A 17795-nucleotide genomic window follows, 5' to 3' on the forward strand; every position below is an offset into this window, starting at 1 on the left:
AAGGGAAGGAGAAAAGCTCTGGCCTTGGTGGCAGGGTGTTTGCAGGCTGTGCTTAGTCAGAGCCCCCTGGAGCAGTGATAGGTTGCCATTCTTGCCTGAAACGCTCCTGTGTGCTCTGTGCTGTGTCTGGCTCTGAAGTGTGCAGAGCTCACTACTGAGCGGAGAAAGACCTCCGGCATGTCATAAAAACCGCTCTGCTTGCCTTGCAGTGCGACCTCGTGTATACGTTCTTTCACCCCCTGCCACGGGATGAGAAGGCTGCAGGCACCAGCCCAGCTCCCAAGCCTGCAGGTATTGCAAGTTTTTCTGGTTGTGCTGATAACGGGGCCCATCTGGGTGGAGAGGCTGGTGTGTAACAGGTATGGCAGGGAAGGGGTAGCTCTCCTGCTCCACTGCACCTGTCTTGTGCTGCACTTAACCACGAGGGGTAAATACACCCATGTGATGCTGTGAAGCAGGAGAACGGAAGGGCTGGAAATGGCCTCTTCAAGCAATACCATTTAAGTTCCTTGCTGCTCGGTGCTCACAAGTTGTCGTGAATACGGTCGCTGGGCCACGCTGAGGCCTGTCTCCAGCCCCGGTGCTGTGCTAGGCAACTCCATCCCTCCAGGAGCTCTGCTAAGTGATCCCCTCCTCTACCTCTTTCAGATGCCACATGGGCTCGCCCTATTGGGAAGGTGGGAGGGGAGGTGAAGCTCTCCATTTCCTACAAGAACAACAAGCTCTTCATCATGGTGATGTACATCCGAGGCCTGGTAAGTGCCACCATGCACGCTAGCAGCAGCAGGCACCACACCAGCTCCGGCTCCATGTGCTGGTATGGTGGAAATAACTGGGATTTATTTGCTCTCTCTCTGCTATAGCAGCCTATCCAGGATGGGAATGACCCTGACCCTTATGTCAAGATCTATCTGCTGCCTGATCCCCAGAAGACCACTAAAAGGAAAACCAAAGTGGCTCGAAAAACCTGCAACCCCACTTACAATGAAATGGTATGGCTGACTGCTTGGAGCCCCCAATCTGGGCATGTGGGCACAGGCCATTCACCAGACACTCTACAGATAGCCCTAGCAAGGGGGTGAGAAAGTTCAGGGTGGGTTTGAAGGGCACCAGAGCGCTGACAGTAGGACAGGACTCCCCCACCGTTGTGTACCAGAGAGCTTTGCTCTCCTCAGGTACTGAGCTCCTATCAGGGAGGGCCTCCTTCACCTTGCCCTGTGCTGTGCCTTGTAGCTGGTCTACGACGGGATTCCCAAAGGTGATCTCCAGCAGCGGGAACTGCGCCTGAGCGTCCTGAGTGAGGAGGGCTTCTGGGAGAACATCCTCCTCGGGGAGGTCAGCATTAAACTCCGGGACCTGGACCTCACCCAGGAGAAGATGGGCTGGTTCGCACTGGGCTCTAGGAGCCACGGGACCATGTGAGAAGAGCAGGGGGCAGCCGCGTCGGAGGAACCACACCAGCCCCGCGATGCTGGTGCTCACCGTGCTGGGCCGTGGGAATGGGCGCGCATCCCAGGAGTTGTATCCTGGATCCAGATGGATTTCCTTGTCCACCAGCAGGAAACAGAGATGCTCTCTCTGCCAATGAAGGGGTTTTTCTTTGTCCTGTAGAGACTGGGAATTCAGAGTCTTGATAGGAAATCCTATTGTGACTTGAAAAGGCTGCAGTAGACATTTTTTTTTAAGTTTACCTTGTGTCAAGGGAGCAATGATAGTGGGAGTGGGGGGGAAGGGTGGCAGGAGATACTGGGGACATTTCACTTATTTTTCTTTGGGATATCTTTATTTTAATTTTTTTTTTTTAAATATTGAAACGTAGTTTGTGCCCAGACGGGGCCTGGATGACAGAAGAGACCTGTGAGGGCAGGGGGAGGTGTGGGGTGCATCAGCAGTAAGGCTCTTGTTGGCCTTTCCCTAGGGGACTTTCTTAAAGGGATGTATATATAGGATTTGGGGGGGCACCAAAAGGCCCGGATAAGGCCTCCTACTCTCTGGTTTAGGGGCTGTTGTGCTCATACACAGGCTGCCTTCTCTGTTCATCCCGGAGAATTTGCTTCCAAAGGAGAGCTGTGTAATTCGTACGCGCGTAGATTCTGGATTCCTGGTGGAGGGCCGGCAAGTCCGTGAACTGTGCTCTCAGGGGATGACAGGCGAAATTATAGATTCCCTTCCCCCCTGAAATAATCCCTCCAGTACCCCCTTTGATTCCAGCTGTGCTGCCTTTGCCAGGACTGCAAGGCCCCTTAGGCTGGCCTGTTAGTGATGCTGGCATTCATGCCCTTCATCAGAGCTCATTCAGTGTCTGTACATTGCTCACTGGACTGGACTGATTTGTTCCAAGCAAGAAGAAGCCCAAGGACTGTGCCAAGGAGCTGGTACGGGCTAAGCCTTGCAAGTGGAGGCAGTCGGATGTTGGAAGGGAGGGAATGATCCTACGTCTCTTGTGAGACATTGCTGGAAACTCTTCTTCTGAGCGAGAGAATCCACCTCTATGAACTAGGTGCTCGTAGCTTTGCCTGTTGTTCCGGATCAGGGGTGTGGGGGCGGTGTGCATCACAGATGTGGCCCATTGCACAGAGGTGGGGAGGGGACTTACTGCCAGATCCATGAAAGGATTACCCTGGGGTTGAGCACTGACACCTTTTCTATTGAGGCTCCTCCAGTGGGCCGTGCTGGGGAAAAGGAGCTGAGAGCACCAGGAAAGCAGTTCCGCTCCTCTCCCAACCCCTTCTTGTCAACCTTGTGAGTGAGAAACTTTGGTAGGAAATGAGATTTGATTTGGTCCAATTCAGACCGGGGGGAGCGGGTGCCCGTTTCTTAACCATGGCAGTTTTTAAACCCGGTTTTAAGAGAGGCCCTTTCCCACCCCGTGTCGGAGCGGGGAGCACTCCACGTTGCCCCTCTCAGCAGTGCAGGCCGGACGGTGCGTGACCACGCTCTGGGATGCTCTGCCTCCCATCCCGTCCTGGCAAGCCAGCTGGGCACCCTTGGTGCTTTGTTTACAGTGAGAACTCCGTAAACAGACGAAACGTTTCTCAGGATCGAGAATATGAACTTACCTTTATATTAAAAGTTTTAACTCTTGTATCTAGGAGGAGAATGGGGTTGAACTAAGCTGGCGTGGGGAGTGAGAGAGGGATTCTCCCCACTTTTCCCTCACCATCTACCAGCTACAGTTATGTCTGGAGGTGGCTTCTCTGCACCTTTGCAGGTGGGTCTGAGAGAGGTGCGTTATGGAGATGTCCTAGATCTTAGCCAAGTTGCCTCGTCCCTTCAGTCAACTCTCTCCCCCGACCCACGCTCTTGGTCAGGGTGGGTGAGCTTCTGAAGATGGTGCCTGTAATCTCTCAGTTGTAAAACAGTGGCATTCAAATAAAAGGAAGCGAATTGCAATGGACAATGTGTGGGTTCCTGCATCCCCCAAAGGCTGTGGTGGAAGTATTAACCTGTCAGCTCAGCTATAGTTTTAATCTCCCAGAGTTGCACTGCTCTATGAAGGAGGTGGTGGGGTGCTCTAGCAAGCTAAAAGGAGAGATAAGCAACATCCCTGTGATTCTGGAACAGGCTCAGGGTGGGCAAGTGAGAGTGGGGGGCCTTGTGAATGGAATTGTGACAGGGGCCCATCCCCAGGCCTGACCTTCTGCCTCTGGGCTACCCACCCACCTATCTCGTCTGCCACGCCTTGATGGAACAGTAGTTATGGTGTTACTCAGGTGAGAGGTTGCCCATTTACTACACCAATGCTAGGGTTCCCTATCCACCTCTCCAAACCTCCCCTACATTGTGGCTCACACCTCACAGATGGTATATAACTGTTGACCTGCACCCCCCTCTGGCGCTGGGGTCTCATCACCCCCCTGGCACTGTGCCCCCGTCTGGCACTTTGCACGGTAGTGTGCCCCAAGTGAGGCCTCCTCCTCCCTGAATAGCCTCAGCCCAGTCCACCAGATACAACAATAGCATAAATGAGCCCCTGGGCTATAACATAATACAAGTCATAAAAGCCACACTCTGGTTCCTTAAAACCCCAAACTGCTCCTCGCACACTAAGCACCCCCCGTTCTGGGCATCTTATAGACATCCAGAGCCTGATTAGTCACAGCATTCTTGGGTAGTTCTGCCATGCAAGAGCTCTTTTCTCCTCCCCACTTGCCAGAAGCCTCCTCTTCCTGCTAGCCTTAGCCCTCGGGTTTATATGTGCCTAGAGGCCTGTCCCCTTCCTGTCAGCTGACCGGTTTGGGTGGTTGGGATATTAATCCCTACCCTCCTGGTGCTTTTTCCTGTAGACTCGGGTCTTAATGGGGCAGCTCTGCCTCTTAGGAACAGGAGTAGGGTTCCCTGTTCCTGAGATATACCATCAGTTGCGTTTCCTGCAATCCAAGTCAGAAGTACTGCCTCACAGATTTATCCCTGTGAGGGAAATAAGACAAAAAGCTAATCTTTGTGAGCCCAAGGGTAGGTTGTACCTCTGTGCTGGCTATCTGTTCTCCTCAGCATTTGATCTGTTTGGCATCCTGAGGAAAGCCAGGTGTAAATTAATCCAGCATCTCTGACCCAGCCTTAAGAAAAGTGGCTTCTAGATTATGGAGCCCATTTTGTGTCAGGATCTAAAGAAACTGTCTTCTCTGTTCACTGAAGGTTAGTGAACTAGTCCAATTAGCCCTTATCCCACCCCCTTCCACTCAGATAAAAAGCAATTTCTTGCTTAATGATGTCTGGACTACAATTACTAAATGTAACCTGAATGTCTGCACCCTCGGTGAATACTTGGATGGGAGGAATATCTTAATCACCGGTTGCAGCGCTAATTAATGTGCTGCTTGACTCAAAAGCTGGTGCTTACGCTAGGCTTACTACAATGCCCTGGATTGTCACTGTCATATTTGTTTAATGAGGAAGCTAATCCGCTTTTTCCTGTTCACCTGACCTTTTAGATCCATGCTCACTCATTCCACATAACTGACTATTAGGAGTTTCTGACTCAGAAAAATAAAACATTGTCCCAGAAGGTCATGGGAGAAAATTATTTTAAATCGACGTTGCTATTAGTTTGGGGACGGATGGACTGTTCTCTTGGCAAGAGTGTCGGACAAGGCAGGTCTGAGTTTCCCCTGCAGAGCAGGTACCTTACGTTTTGTCTGAAGACTGACAGCTCGCTGGTTTTGACAACGCACCAGAAACATATGAGGGTAGCTCACAACTCCAGGGCCTTCCAGCTTCCTGCTCTATAAACCCTCACTTACTCTCATTAAAGCTGAGAGGCAGGCAACTGTCATCCCTATTTTACAAAGAGGAAAACTGAGGCCTCAGAGAAGGTTTAAGGCCTAAGTTTTCAAAGGCAGATGGTGATTTGGGTACCCTAGATTCACCTGCCTGTTTTTAAGGGGGGGCTGAGTTGTTACTATGCTAACATCAGTGGAAGCTGCGGGTGCTCCGTGCCTCTGAAAACCAGGCCAGCTCCCAACATTAACAGACATTTTGATAGTGTGACCTTTCAAGGCTTGCACAAGAACACAGTGAAGTGCTGGTGATGAACAAAATGTGATGATCCCAATCCCCAGTCCCCTGCTCTAATCACCTGCCCATACTCATGCCAAAGTCTTCCTTTATTTTAGGGATCAGAACTTGTGATAGAGGTGATATCTTTTATTAGACCAACTAGATTTTTGCAATTTTTAACTGCAAGCTTTTGGAAACAAGCACCCTTCTACAGGCATAGGAGAAAAGATTGTAAAAGTTCTCTTTATTGTAGGCACTTGAAACTGCCTGCCTTCTCCTGGGTGGAAAGTCTTAAGAATAGCCAGGGTCAAACTTTTCAGAGTTTTCTAAGTGTCACACTTTTTCTTTCTGTTAAACATGCCTGTTTTATGTCCACAGCTTCTGCTCCCCTGAAGCCAAAATCTCCGGCTACTTCACCGAACAGTTTCTCTTTTGTGCACGGTATTTCCTGCTTTACGCTGAACAGTCAGTTCTACTCTAAGCAGCATTCACCCAATCACATACATGGTAAAACTACCTGCAGCCTAATCCCCTGCTCCTTTCCTGGGTTTCTTCACTTTCACCTTTAACCAGTGCCACGTCCTAACACAATGATTGACCTGGGTTGATCTCTGCCTGACAGCTTGATCACTGTGTCCTTGGCAAATGCACTCTGATGCTATGGTTACCAGCCTGTTATCACTGTTTGCAGAAGAGACTCACGCGATGCTTGCTGATGGTAACAGGTACTGGCTTTTTTTTTTTTTCTCCCTCACACTTTCAGTTTAGCTTCAAGGTCGCTTTTTGCCTTTTAACAAAATAAAAGACAATTTAAGGAAAGATTAACCCTGTCTGGCTTAGCAAAGTGTCCCACGGAGGGAGTGTGGTTATGTTTAGAGGAAACTGCACAAAGTTGAGCAGAATTGTTTAGAGCAGTGCAAGGTAGCATTATTGGGATAGCACTGAGAGAGAGGAAATTTTAAGATGGCTCTCAGAAAGAATTGCCTGGCAGACTGTGGAATAGGCTCCCAAAGGACATAGGAGATGATGAACCCCCACATGTTGGACTCTATAAACTGGAGAGAGTAATGTATGCTGCAGGGAAACGTGCTGCATCGGCTCGCCTGAGATCAGGCCACCTAGTCTTTTCCTTCGGGATCTGTTTACTAGTCTGCCCTGCACAAGGACAGCATTTTCCACACTCTCTCGCATCTCTCCCAGCTCGTTCACCGTGCACTTGCCCACTCTGGCCTCCTTTGCCAGCTCTGCCCCCACCAGGGAGAGCTGCTGCGTTATACTAGGCTGCTAATGCAGTGGGGACAGTGGGAGAGAGGTAGGAGGGTATTGGGAATAAAGGGATCGGACAAAAGCTGTGGCTTTCCACAAAAGGCCAGGCACGGACAAGGGCTTCTACTGCAATCCCAGGCTCGCTGGGAAGGCCCCTGCTGCTGGCAGGGTACCCTGGGGCCCCCAAAGCTAGGGCTGGACAAGCCTTGCCTGGGCTCTGGGGAAGCTCGCTCAGTGGATCTCAATTTTTTGTTCTGTTTTGCAATTTCTCAGCTGGTCTAATAAAAGGTATCATCTCTGAACCAAGAGCTCCAGATTTTTGCAGCTCTTTTTTGCCTACATAAAAATAAGAGGGCAGCTTTTCTGTTGCAAAGAGCCAAGCCATGATTGGGGCTATCCCAGCACAGCCTCCCTGCAGGGAGCTCGGGGCACCCCGGGGTGCAGTGCTAGATTACAACATGCTGAGGCCCTAAACTATGTTCACCTGAAGAGACCCCGTATGATAAAAGTAATCCACGATTTTCACGAATTTAAAAAATGGATTCTTGCTATTTCTGCACACATACATGAACTCAAGATGAGTAACTATGCAGCTATACAGACGTTTATTTTTGTCACAGTCGAACGAAAACGTCTGTTTTGGGGGGTTTTTTTTGATTTCCAAGCCCCTCATATTGCTGACGCCTCAACCCCGCGCTGCCCCACTCCCTGCAGGGAGCTCAGGGCACCCCGGGGTGCCGCAGCCCCAACAGGGTGCAGTTCCGCCGCGCGGCCGCAGGGGCCGCTGCGGGGCAGCCGGCTCCGCGCATGCGTGCAGGGCTGGCGCCTGCACGCTTCGCCCGCCCGCCGGCTCGGCTGATGCAATCCCCCAGCTGCGGAGCGAGGCGGAGCAAGGTGGCCAATCAGCTGGGGCCCGGATGCTGCGGGAGGCCCCGCCCTACGCTGCGAGCGCTGGTCGAGAGGACGTTTAACGGCTGGCCCGGCGCCGCCGCCATTTTGGGGCGCTGAGGGGGCTATGCGGGAGTGGCTGCGCTGAGGGCCCGCCGCGTGCCGCCATGGAGCCGGGAGCCGCGGGCCCCGCGCCGCCCAGCTCCTGGCTCGGGCTGGCCTGGCAGAAGCTGGCTCCCACCGCCGCGCAGCCCCCGTCGTCGTGGCTGCGGGGTCTGTCTCAGCTGGTGCAGTGGCTGTTGCCGGGCCCGGCGCTGAGCAGCGCCCTGTGCCCCGCCGCGGGGGGGGACCCGCCCGTCCGGCCGCTCCCAGAATGGGCGCAGGCCGAGCTGGGCCCCGAGCCCGGCGCAGTGTGGGGGGGCGGCCTGGCGCGGCCCGCGCTCGCCCTGGGTCTCGTGTCCTACGCGGTGGGGCCCGCGCGGGACTGGAGCCACCTGCCGCAGCCCCTGCGAGCCGAACTGCCGCTGGGCCCCCGCCTCCGCGACGAGCTGCCCGAGATCCAGCGCCTCCGCAGCAAGCACCTCGAGTTCCTGCAGCAGCACCAGAGACTCCCCGAGCCCGACCATGGCTACCACAGCCTGGAGGAGGAGCTGAGCCGGGGTAACTGCCCAGAGGAGCTGGGGGACAAAGGGCCCGAGGCTTCCCACAGCACGGGGGGCACGGCTGGGGAGAGTCCCCCTTTGCAGACGGGGGGCGAAACTGTCGAGGAGGATGAGCCCGTTTTGACTAGGCCTGCGTGCACCAACAAGCTGATCGACTACATCCTCGGGGGCACGGGTAGCGAGGACGAGGGCACGGAGGAGGAGGATTGGGACGAGGACGAGGATGACGGGTTCGATAGCGAGGGGCTGGTGTTGGATTCAGATACGGGCAGGGGGGGCTCACCCCTCTGGGACTCGTTTTACAGCCTCGACCCCTACAACCCACAGAACTTCACGGCCACCATCCAGACGGCCGTTAATGGGTCGGGGGGAGACTCGTCTGGTGAGTCGGAGGGTGAGGAGGAGGATGCTTCCTGGGCTGGAAGCTGTTCGGACTCTCCTGGTCTCACTTCTGGAGAGGAGGATGAATGGGAGTGCGGCAGCGTGGATGAGGCCGAGAACCTGAAACTCTGGAATGCCTTTTGTAATTCGGACGATCCCTATGACCCTTTCAATTTCAAGGCAGCCTTTCAAACAACAGCAAAGAAAGGGAAGCGGGACCTCATAGGGGTAGTGGGCCTGGGTTTGCTCAGCTCCGAGAGCAGTAGCTTGCTGACCTGCCAGGTGCAGCTGGTGGAGAAGCAGAGCAGTATGGTTATGGACTTGGGGCAGTGTGGCACTCTGCCTGGGAAGAGACATACCCGTACCAAGAAAAAAAAGGTATATTCTGTTTTTGGTCTATATACTTCTATATTAAACGCGGTGGTAGTGAGAACCCAATCTGGATCGAGTCTGCAGTGTCGGAAGATACCGTGGGAAATTGTGTTCTTCCCTTTTTACGGGATTTCATCCTCGGCATAAACCCACAACAAGTTTAGGGTTGAATTAACTTGAAATCTGAATGTATATGTAGTTATGGCGTGACATGAGTAACAGCTCTTCATGTTTGTATTTTCAATTCTAGATTTCTGATTTTAGATCATGGTTCTTCCCCTCCCTGTGTGCTGTGACTCACCTGGAGAGTTCCCTGTATTTGGAAACTGATAAAGAGTCCCTGATGTATTCTCTTGATTTTCCCCACCCCTCCCCTCCCATTTTGGAAGAATCTTTACTATGCTTCCCCCCGCCCCCATTTTGGTAAACGATGGTAATTTCTTAGAAGGACGTTTTTGCATTGCTTAATTACATTTCTCAGAAAGGGGAACTTGGAAAGAACAAAATGTGGTTCTGTAAGCTGCAAACCAGCTTGAGCAGTAGCACATAGCACATACTTTTGTTCTGTGAGACATTACTACAGGGTCTCAGTGGTTCCTAGCAACACTTAAAATTCTGCTTTTTTTGTAGAAACTTCCCAAATGAACTTAGTGAGTCATATTAGTACCTCATATGATAGAAATTTTAGCATTTTTTAATGGCAGTAGAAAGAATGTGCTTAGGTTCACTACTGAGGAAAGCTCTTTTTTTTTTTTTTTTTAAATATACTTAGCACTATGGTCCAAAGTGAAAAGCAGTTCACTATTTTGCTATAAGTTAATGAGAGGTTGGTTTGCTAAATATGACATGGACTCCAGCATGTGTGTTAGGATTTAGGTGAAGTAATGATCACTTCTAGGGTACTATAAATAAACAAGATCTCTTTACAAGCATAGTGGGACACTTCTCAAGGTCAGATAAGGCATTCGGGCTTAAATCAAGACCTACCTGGGGGGAATAGTTTTCAGATCTGGGTTTTGAAGCCAGTGCCCTGGGAGTAATACCTTATCAGAATGGGCAGAGTATGTAGACTCTGCCCTTTTTGAAGGAGTGGCAGTGAAGAGCTGTTTACATTTCTCTAATCAAGGGCCTGACATGGAGGCTGGATAGCAGCCTGGATTCTTTGACAGCCTGCATTTGCCATCTCTTCTAAGCTGTCTCTGTATGTAGCCTTTTCTGCTTCACATGGCCAAACACTATGCTCTTCACACTTTGTTGCCCTTGATTAATAGGGAAACGGAGCCCCACTCTGAGGGTTGACTGACAAGAACCATATTTGGACCATTGTTCTCTTTCCATCTTTGAGCAGGGGTGCTTCAAGTGTAGGCCAAACAATTTTGCTGCCCATGCTGTAGCACCCAAGGGTGCTGCTTGGCAATTCTGTTTCAGTTTGGTTGAACATCTCTTAAATGTATTCCAAGGAATATTTCAGTTCCTGTGTGTGAGTTTGAGGTTGGAAAGTATTCTCTGTGTGACATTGGCTCTTACCTTTTCCTGCATGTGTAGTGGAAGATTGGGACTGTCTTACACAAGTAATTTTACGCTCACAACCAGCTGCTGAGTCATTTTATTGCTTCCTGCTTTTGCAGCTTTAGAGTTTCAGGTGTTGAATAGGCAATAAATAACTCAGACGTTAACTATTTTTAACATTCTTTTAATGACCACTGGGGAAAAATAGAAAATCCGTATCACCTAGTTTTGCTCTAATGAGATTGAGACCTATTAAGGTAAGCTAAAGCCACCTGAATCGGCCTTCACATTGTTCTGAGGCCTAGCTCAAAACTGAAAGCGCTGTAGTGTAGTGGTAGGAAGTCTGTGTATATATTACTACCCTTTTCATAATGGGATATTATGATTAAATTCTATTTTGAGGTGGCCAGACTTCCTAATCCTTTGCGCTGTAAACCAAACCTTGACACAGAGTGCTGCAGGACACACAGCTTTGAAATGCGCATGCCCTAGAGTCTGATCAACATATAGCATCCCAGCTCAAACAGTAATTTCTTGTTAAATGACTATTTGGACCATATAATAAGAACCAAAGAATTTAAAAAATAGGACAATGATGTGAAAGAAAGATAAGATGTTCTTATTTACCTGCTTTTTGTTTGGGAGCCACATATGGCTTGCAAGACAAAGTTGAGCAGTCCTATCATGTTCCATAATTCAAAACTTAAATTTAAAAAAAAACTGTTTAAAAATTGCTCAAGTCGCTGTAATAATACACCATTAAGAATTTCAGAATGCAGAATTGATACTGCCACTTGTCGTTTTGTTTTGATTTGGATGTTGGGGTTTATTTCTACATCTAATGACAATTTTCTAAAATAGGTAACTTTTAGAAACATGTTTTGGGCACAGGCCACTTAAATGAAATGCTGTGAGCAGAGGTTTGATGAGAACACGGTTTTGTACACACTTGGTTTATCTTGCTGTGTCAGGAATGAAGACTTAGTAACTTTTCTTTTGGAGAGTAAGAAATTCATTCTTAGGACACTGTAACCTGGCTTACTTTTGTAGTATTAATTTTTTTGGTTATCCTAATTTTAAAAAGAATTCAGACCCCTATGTGGTGCTTCCTAACGACAGTGAATGAACAATGATGTCTGTAATAACTGGCATGATATTACAAAACCTGATAATTGCACCCAGGAGGTAATTTAGACTGATGTAAAAGGGATGAAAGTAGTAAGCCACAAAGGGACAGGCTGATGTAACTATCCAGCATGCTTGAAAGCAGACACTTAATTAGGTATGTGGGCTGTATTACACCGAGATTGCTAAAAGTGACACACAGGGTCTAAAGAGACTTCTCGTGGTCATTATCCGATTCAAGGTTATATTTTATATATCATCCTGAATCGTTCATCAGGGCAGTTAACAGAATGATGTTTTAAAGTTAAAGGAACCTGCTTGTTTTATCACCGACACATTACACTAAAATAAGGCTAGCAAACCAACTTTCTATGCAATTCATTATTCTAAAACTAATTTTCCAGCCAAATTGAAACTGATGTAACTTCTGAATCTGTCCTTGTATCTTTTGCCGAACAGCCTGGTAGGTTGTTGCTCAAACTTTATCTTATTGCTGCTGCAGAGGGTGGATGGTTTCTGTGAATAGTTGATAATTCTTGGAAGTTTGAGAAAACCTTACAGCAGTGTAAAACTAATTTTGTTCACACAGGTCATGGGCTGTTAAGCAGCTACTGGAGAAGCTGTATTTGGGGCAAATGCATAGGTTAGACTGGCTAATGATTTGTCTATCTGGTGAAGTTAATTGTGAAGAAAGCTAGGATGTGAATTTACAATGCAACTCTGTGATCATTTCCTGTGTGGATGCTCTTAGCACAGGGTATCTGTGAGGTAGCTTTGGAAGTTGAGTTAAGTACCTTATGGCTTTGTGCTCCTCACAAGGAGTTGACACAGAGTTGCTAACATGCTGTAAATTCACACCCCAGCTAGCCTGATAATAGAGGGGTTGTGTTGGGGTTGGGCTAGGTGCAGCTATCAATGCTTATGAATACTTCAAATTTGTTGAGGTTCAAAAAGTTAAGACAGCACTTGCTTACTCATTTCTTTAATGTACAATTACTAAAAGAGTTGGATGGTTGAACTTGCAAATACAGGGCTGCGTGGTTGGATGCCTAGCTTTTTGCACTGAAATACTTATGCAGTATAAATGTAACCATAACTTTTCTTCCAAAGTACTCATGGAAAGTGACAGGCCTGTGTTGCTTATTTGTATTTTGCCTTTATTAGAATGCAGCATCCGTTTTCACTAGGAAATGCTTCTGGCTGGCTGTTAGCCAAATGCGCACCTTTTAAGTTGTTAGAGTTCCCTTTGTGTAAGCCACTTCAGTATAGCTGAAAAAAATTGGGGTGGGGAGAGAAGTGAAAGGAGCAATGAGGGGGAATGCAGTATGAAATCACTAAGAATATTTTGCCCGAATTGAAATGTTCTCAAGAATTAATCTGCTATTGTGAGCATTATTATAGAATATTTCATGACAGATATTTTGTCTTATTTTTTAAAACTACATCTGGAAGATTTGATCCTCAGCTGAACCAATACCTAGCTGTACGTAACTAAATACTGTAGAAGTGCTTTATTTAAAGTTCTGCATAAACGCCACTGTTGATAGATGTATTTGGTAGCATTTGTCTCTGTCTATGCTATTTAAATAGTCATGATGTCAGTTCTAAAGTTGTTAGGATTTTTTTTTTTTATTCCAGCCATTCAAGGATTTTTTTTTTTATTCCAGCATGAGTGTTACTTCCTTAAATATTAAATTAGAGGATGTCTTCCTCTTCCCTGTTGACATATAGCCTCTGGCTCACACTGTAGCAACTGTGTGGAATTGTAGGGCAAAGATTCATGGTGTGTCAGCTACTTGTAGTTCACATTTGTGTTCCCTGTGTTTTTGGAGTGGCTCTTTCAACTAACTGTTAAGGTAAATGCTTGATGAAAACAGTAATTACAAATGCTGATCAGGAATATGCTAGTTTTGTATGATAGCCCTTTGTTCTAATAGATCTCGTTTCTCTTTAGGTAACGTTCCTTGATGAAGTTACTGAGTATTATGTAAGCAGTGAGGAAGACAGGAAAGGACCCTGGGAAGAATTTGCGCGGGACGGATGCAGGTTCCAGAAACGTATTCAAGAAACAGAAGATGCCATTGGATACTGCTTAACAGTAGAGCATAGACAGAAGATATTTAACCTACTCCAGGAAACATACTCCAGAAAGCCTGAACTTTTCTAGCACCTTAAAGATGTAGTAGACTTTTGTTATGTTACTTATCACTAATAAACCGTCACAAATTTCTTGAGAAATATTTGTTTCTCTTCAAAGTAAAGTGGCAGCTGCCTGTCTTAATTTTAAATGGGGAGTTGGAGTAGTTTTAACCACTTCTCAGTTTAAATTTAAGCCAGTGAATATACCGAGATGTGTCCAAATTTGGTATTGAAACAAAGCCTGTTGAGGTACCGTTGACGTACTGTTGAGAGTGAGAATGGTATAATTGTATTCCTTTTCAGCTGTTGCGATGCAAATTGCTTTAGGTAAAATCCATTCTACAAATGCCTTGGCAGCCATATGTGGGAGAAAGGTGGTTATTAAGTTACAATTTTGCACTTTTTAAAAGCGAAATCATATTTTGAAGGAAATATTTATGGGGTTCAAAACCCAGTGAACACAGTTCTGATTTAAAGTTTGTATATGTGGTTGCAGAATTTTGTTGTCTTCTTTATTCTAACTTGTGCAAAACAAACTTGCTATTTTGCTAACTATTGCTTGTTAGCTGTGCTGTATTTCTCTTCACTTTTGCATGTAATATCTAGTATTTATGTGGCTATTTCTGTGTAACAACACCCTTTTATAGTGTTTTGAATTATTTTGATCTAGAACACTCAGGAGTGCGTGGGTGCACTACTTGACACCCTTTGTTTTTTATTTATTTGACATAAAAGCACTCGTCTGGCACTGTTCAAAGCTTTATCGATGCTCCTTGTCCACTAGGCTGGTACTGATTTTGAAGTAGTAGAAGTCCTTGTTTTTCTTATCAGCAAGTTCAGTCTTTAATACACATTCTTTTATAGGTGACAGTGTGAGCTTAGACTAAAAGGGAACCGTAAGTGAGGCTTGAGTTTCACTTGACCCCTCTTATAGCCATTTTGCCTTCAAAAGGCAAGTAAAGTTGGGAATTCTGAATTATGTTCTTGCTAGCTTGCTCTAGCATTTGTCTGGAGAACTGGATTTTTATTTCTTGTGGAACTCTAAGGCTGTATACCTGTCCATTTGTCCCCAGAAACAGTATTAACAATACACCATTTCTCAGCACTTTCACTTAACTGCTACCAAAATACTGCTGTATACTTGGTAGATGACAAGATGTTTCAAGTGGAAGAAAATGCAAGTAAAAGTGTGTTTAAAGTTTAAACAATTATTGGACAAAATGGGTAACTTGTAGGTATATTGAAAGGCTGGCAAAACTGAAACCAGTTCAGTGGCTATTACCAGATTCTAAGCAGGAAGAGGAATTAGTGTGAACTTAATTTCTACCAGTAGTAAAACATTGTGGTTGTTTGCGCAAGCTACTTGATTATGTTCTAGAGTATATGTTTAGTTTATCGTGAGACTTGGAGAGAGACACTGAAGTACATTACACTTGCACTGTATTATTAATGCATTACTATAGCAGAGGAAGGCTGTTTGCAAATTGAGAGATTTTTGGGAGGGATTGGCATTCATTTCATCTGGTGGTTTTCATAAGGCCTTTATCATTTGCTCTCATCTTTTTATCCCGGGCTGTTATTGTTCATTCTGAATGTCTTTAAACACTTGATAAGTATTGGATACAAAATACATGAGTTCATTACCTCACTGTATGTATTGCAGAGCAAATGGAACTTTCCTTTTTAAATATGGTTAAATAACCATAAGTTTCAGATCTAAAAGTAAGGTATATGGTCTTGATGTAAAATTGAAGGTTAACTTTTATTTTGGAATATGTCTGAACAGCTCCAATATTCCCAAAATGGAAGTCACGCAACATTTTTTTTTAAAATTCCTGTTGAGCTAGAAAAATTAGGTTCTGTTTACCTGCAAAATGATTTGTTTGAATTGGTTTATCCTGGTGAAGTTCTAGTCGGACTCATGTGTTCATGGAGTTTGAATGGTGTGACTTTGGGGGAGCTGAAAGGGATGTTCTCAGGTCATATTTGATCCCATATTTAGATTTTGTAAGACTGCAAAACATAAGACAGACTAAAAATAATTCTGCTAGAAACTATTTTTTTTAAATCCTCTTTTCTTATAGCAGTTCAAAGAGCATTGCAGCATTGAGAGAGCATGGGGGAAGAGGATGGTTTTGCAGTTAAAGCAGTGAGATCAGAGTTCCTTTTCCAACCATGAAGGTTCCTCTCTGCTTTTGTATAGATCCTTTGATTTCTTTCTCAGTTTACCTGCAACTGTGATAGACAACTACACAGGTAGGACAGCTCTCTTGGACCTATAAGGTACAACATAAAAAGGCAGAGAGTCTAGTACCAAGCTGGTTATAGCCATAGATGTCCAGAAGAGTAAACCTCCTTAAATTAATCGACGTTTTCATTCTTCTTCTTTTCCATGCAACTGCTATTTAAAAATTGCTATAAAGGGTGTGGAAGACTGTTGTGTATGTATACATGCTTCAATGGAAGGAGCCTTTAAAAAGAACACCTGTTAATTTAAAACTTTAAATCAAAACTGTTAATTATCAGATTTTATTTTTATATAATTTAAAAGAAAGAAGCCTTGACGACCTTCTACATTGGCTTTGTACAGATTATAATTCGTTTGATTGTATCCAGTTGGGTTTTATATCTAAAGTTATATTTCTGTATATAATAAAACTATTCAGAACTAATCTGTAAATTGTAATAAAGATATTTGCAAGATAATGCTAATTTTTTTTGTCTTGGAAGGATGATATGGCAGATGTGGGTAGAACTGCTTATGAGTCATGATTAAACACCAGTAGTAAATCATACTGTTACTCATTCAGGTAGTAGTTGTAGTTATACAAACCTGAGTAGGATCAGGACCTGCATCTGTATTAAGAAGGAATACAGCTGTATTTTTTCCTCTGTACTGCTTTTGCCTTATAGCTCCAAGCAAAGCTACCTGAGCTGTGTCAATGTTGTAATATATGGGAAGGAGGAACAATGGGATGTAGAAGTGGCATTTAATAATACAGGAGCCCACTCTACTGACCTGGTAACCCTATGTGGTGTTCAAGGGTCCCGGGTTGCTGAATTTTATCAGCCAACATGCAAAATTAACTGTCCATATTACTTGCTACCAGATTTTTTTTTCTTTTTGCAGCAGTGATATTCATTTTGACTGTCAAAGTTCTTCTAGCTGAAAAGTGATGCAGCTTGATTGCTTGTTTTGTTCCTTCATCAAGATGCATGTTAAATAGCTGTGGGAAACAGTCGGAAAAGGGTATATTTTCCCAGGTATTTTAGGACCTCCTGGGGGAGAGGAACTCCTATACCTCTTCACTGCTATTTTCTTGCTTCCCCCCCACCCCCTGCAACCATGAGTTAAAAAGACAAATAAGCACAAAGGTCTGCTGCTGCTTTGTATTAACAGACAGCTGATGTCTTCCTTGTGTTGTCTCCTGACATGGCTGTTTAATGTAGTGTGGGTTAGTTTCTCATTTGTTTCACAAACTAATAAGGCGCAAATGTGTGGCAGCTGGTTCAGAACTGCAAGATCACAGATCTAGAGAGTGGCTGTGTGCAACGGAGACCTAAGTCCTTAATATTACCAAACCATTTCATTTGCTAATTTTAGAATGCAAGAGTTTTATGTATTTTATGTTGAGCTGTGCCCATGATTCCATATAGAACAAGGAATGTTATTTTTGCTGTTTAGTAATTAAGATCTCAGCCTTATTTTAAACATGTTGAGAGGTGACTAACAAGAACAATAGGTTCACGCAAAGAACCGTGTCTGCCTGAGAACAGGTTGCATTCAAATGGGTAACAGTTTACAAGTGCTCAGAAAGTTAAAATGCAGAAGTCGCAATTCCATTATACATGCAGAGGTTCCCCTCCCCCCCTTTTTATAAACAGCAATAAACAGGCACTTGGCGGAACAGAACAGACAAAATTAGAGGTGTTGCAGATACAGTAGTTATGTAT

At 45.7% G+C, this 17795-nt stretch overlaps 2 protein-coding genes across 6 annotated transcripts in view; both read left to right on the forward strand.

Moving 5' to 3' along the window:
- The window catches only part of PIK3C2B (phosphatidylinositol-4-phosphate 3-kinase catalytic subunit type 2 beta), a 57568-nt gene extending 54175 nt beyond the window's left edge, over positions 1–3393 (forward strand). For all 5 annotated transcript variants that reach the window (XM_090025103.1, XM_090025101.1, XM_090025102.1 and 2 more), the window contains 4 exons: positions 210–291; positions 649–755; positions 864–992; positions 1234–3393. In XM_090025103.1, coding sequence (XP_089881229.1) covers positions 210–291; positions 649–755; positions 864–992; positions 1234–1422 — 507 coding nt within the window. In that variant the 3' untranslated portion in view covers positions 1423–3393. The remainder of the gene's footprint in view (positions 1–209; positions 292–648; positions 756–863; positions 993–1233) is intronic.
- Positions 3394–7673: 4280 nt separating this feature from the next.
- Positions 7674–16547, forward strand: PPP1R15B (protein phosphatase 1 regulatory subunit 15B). The gene is made up of 2 exons (XM_090026063.1): positions 7674–9074; positions 13657–16547. Exons 1-2 carry the CDS (start codon positions 7821–7823, stop codon positions 13867–13869), a joined length of 1467 nt encoding a protein of 488 aa, XP_089882189.1. The 5' UTR covers positions 7674–7820; the 3' UTR covers positions 13870–16547.
- The last annotated feature ends 1248 nt before the right edge of the window (positions 16548–17795 follow it).

Source organism: Crocodylus siamensis, chromosome 13 (assembly GCF_052110815.1).
Source record: "Crocodylus siamensis isolate JL-2025a chromosome 13, ASM5211081v1, whole genome shotgun sequence".
Taxonomy (NCBI): Eukaryota; Metazoa; Chordata; order Crocodylia; family Crocodylidae; genus Crocodylus; species Crocodylus siamensis.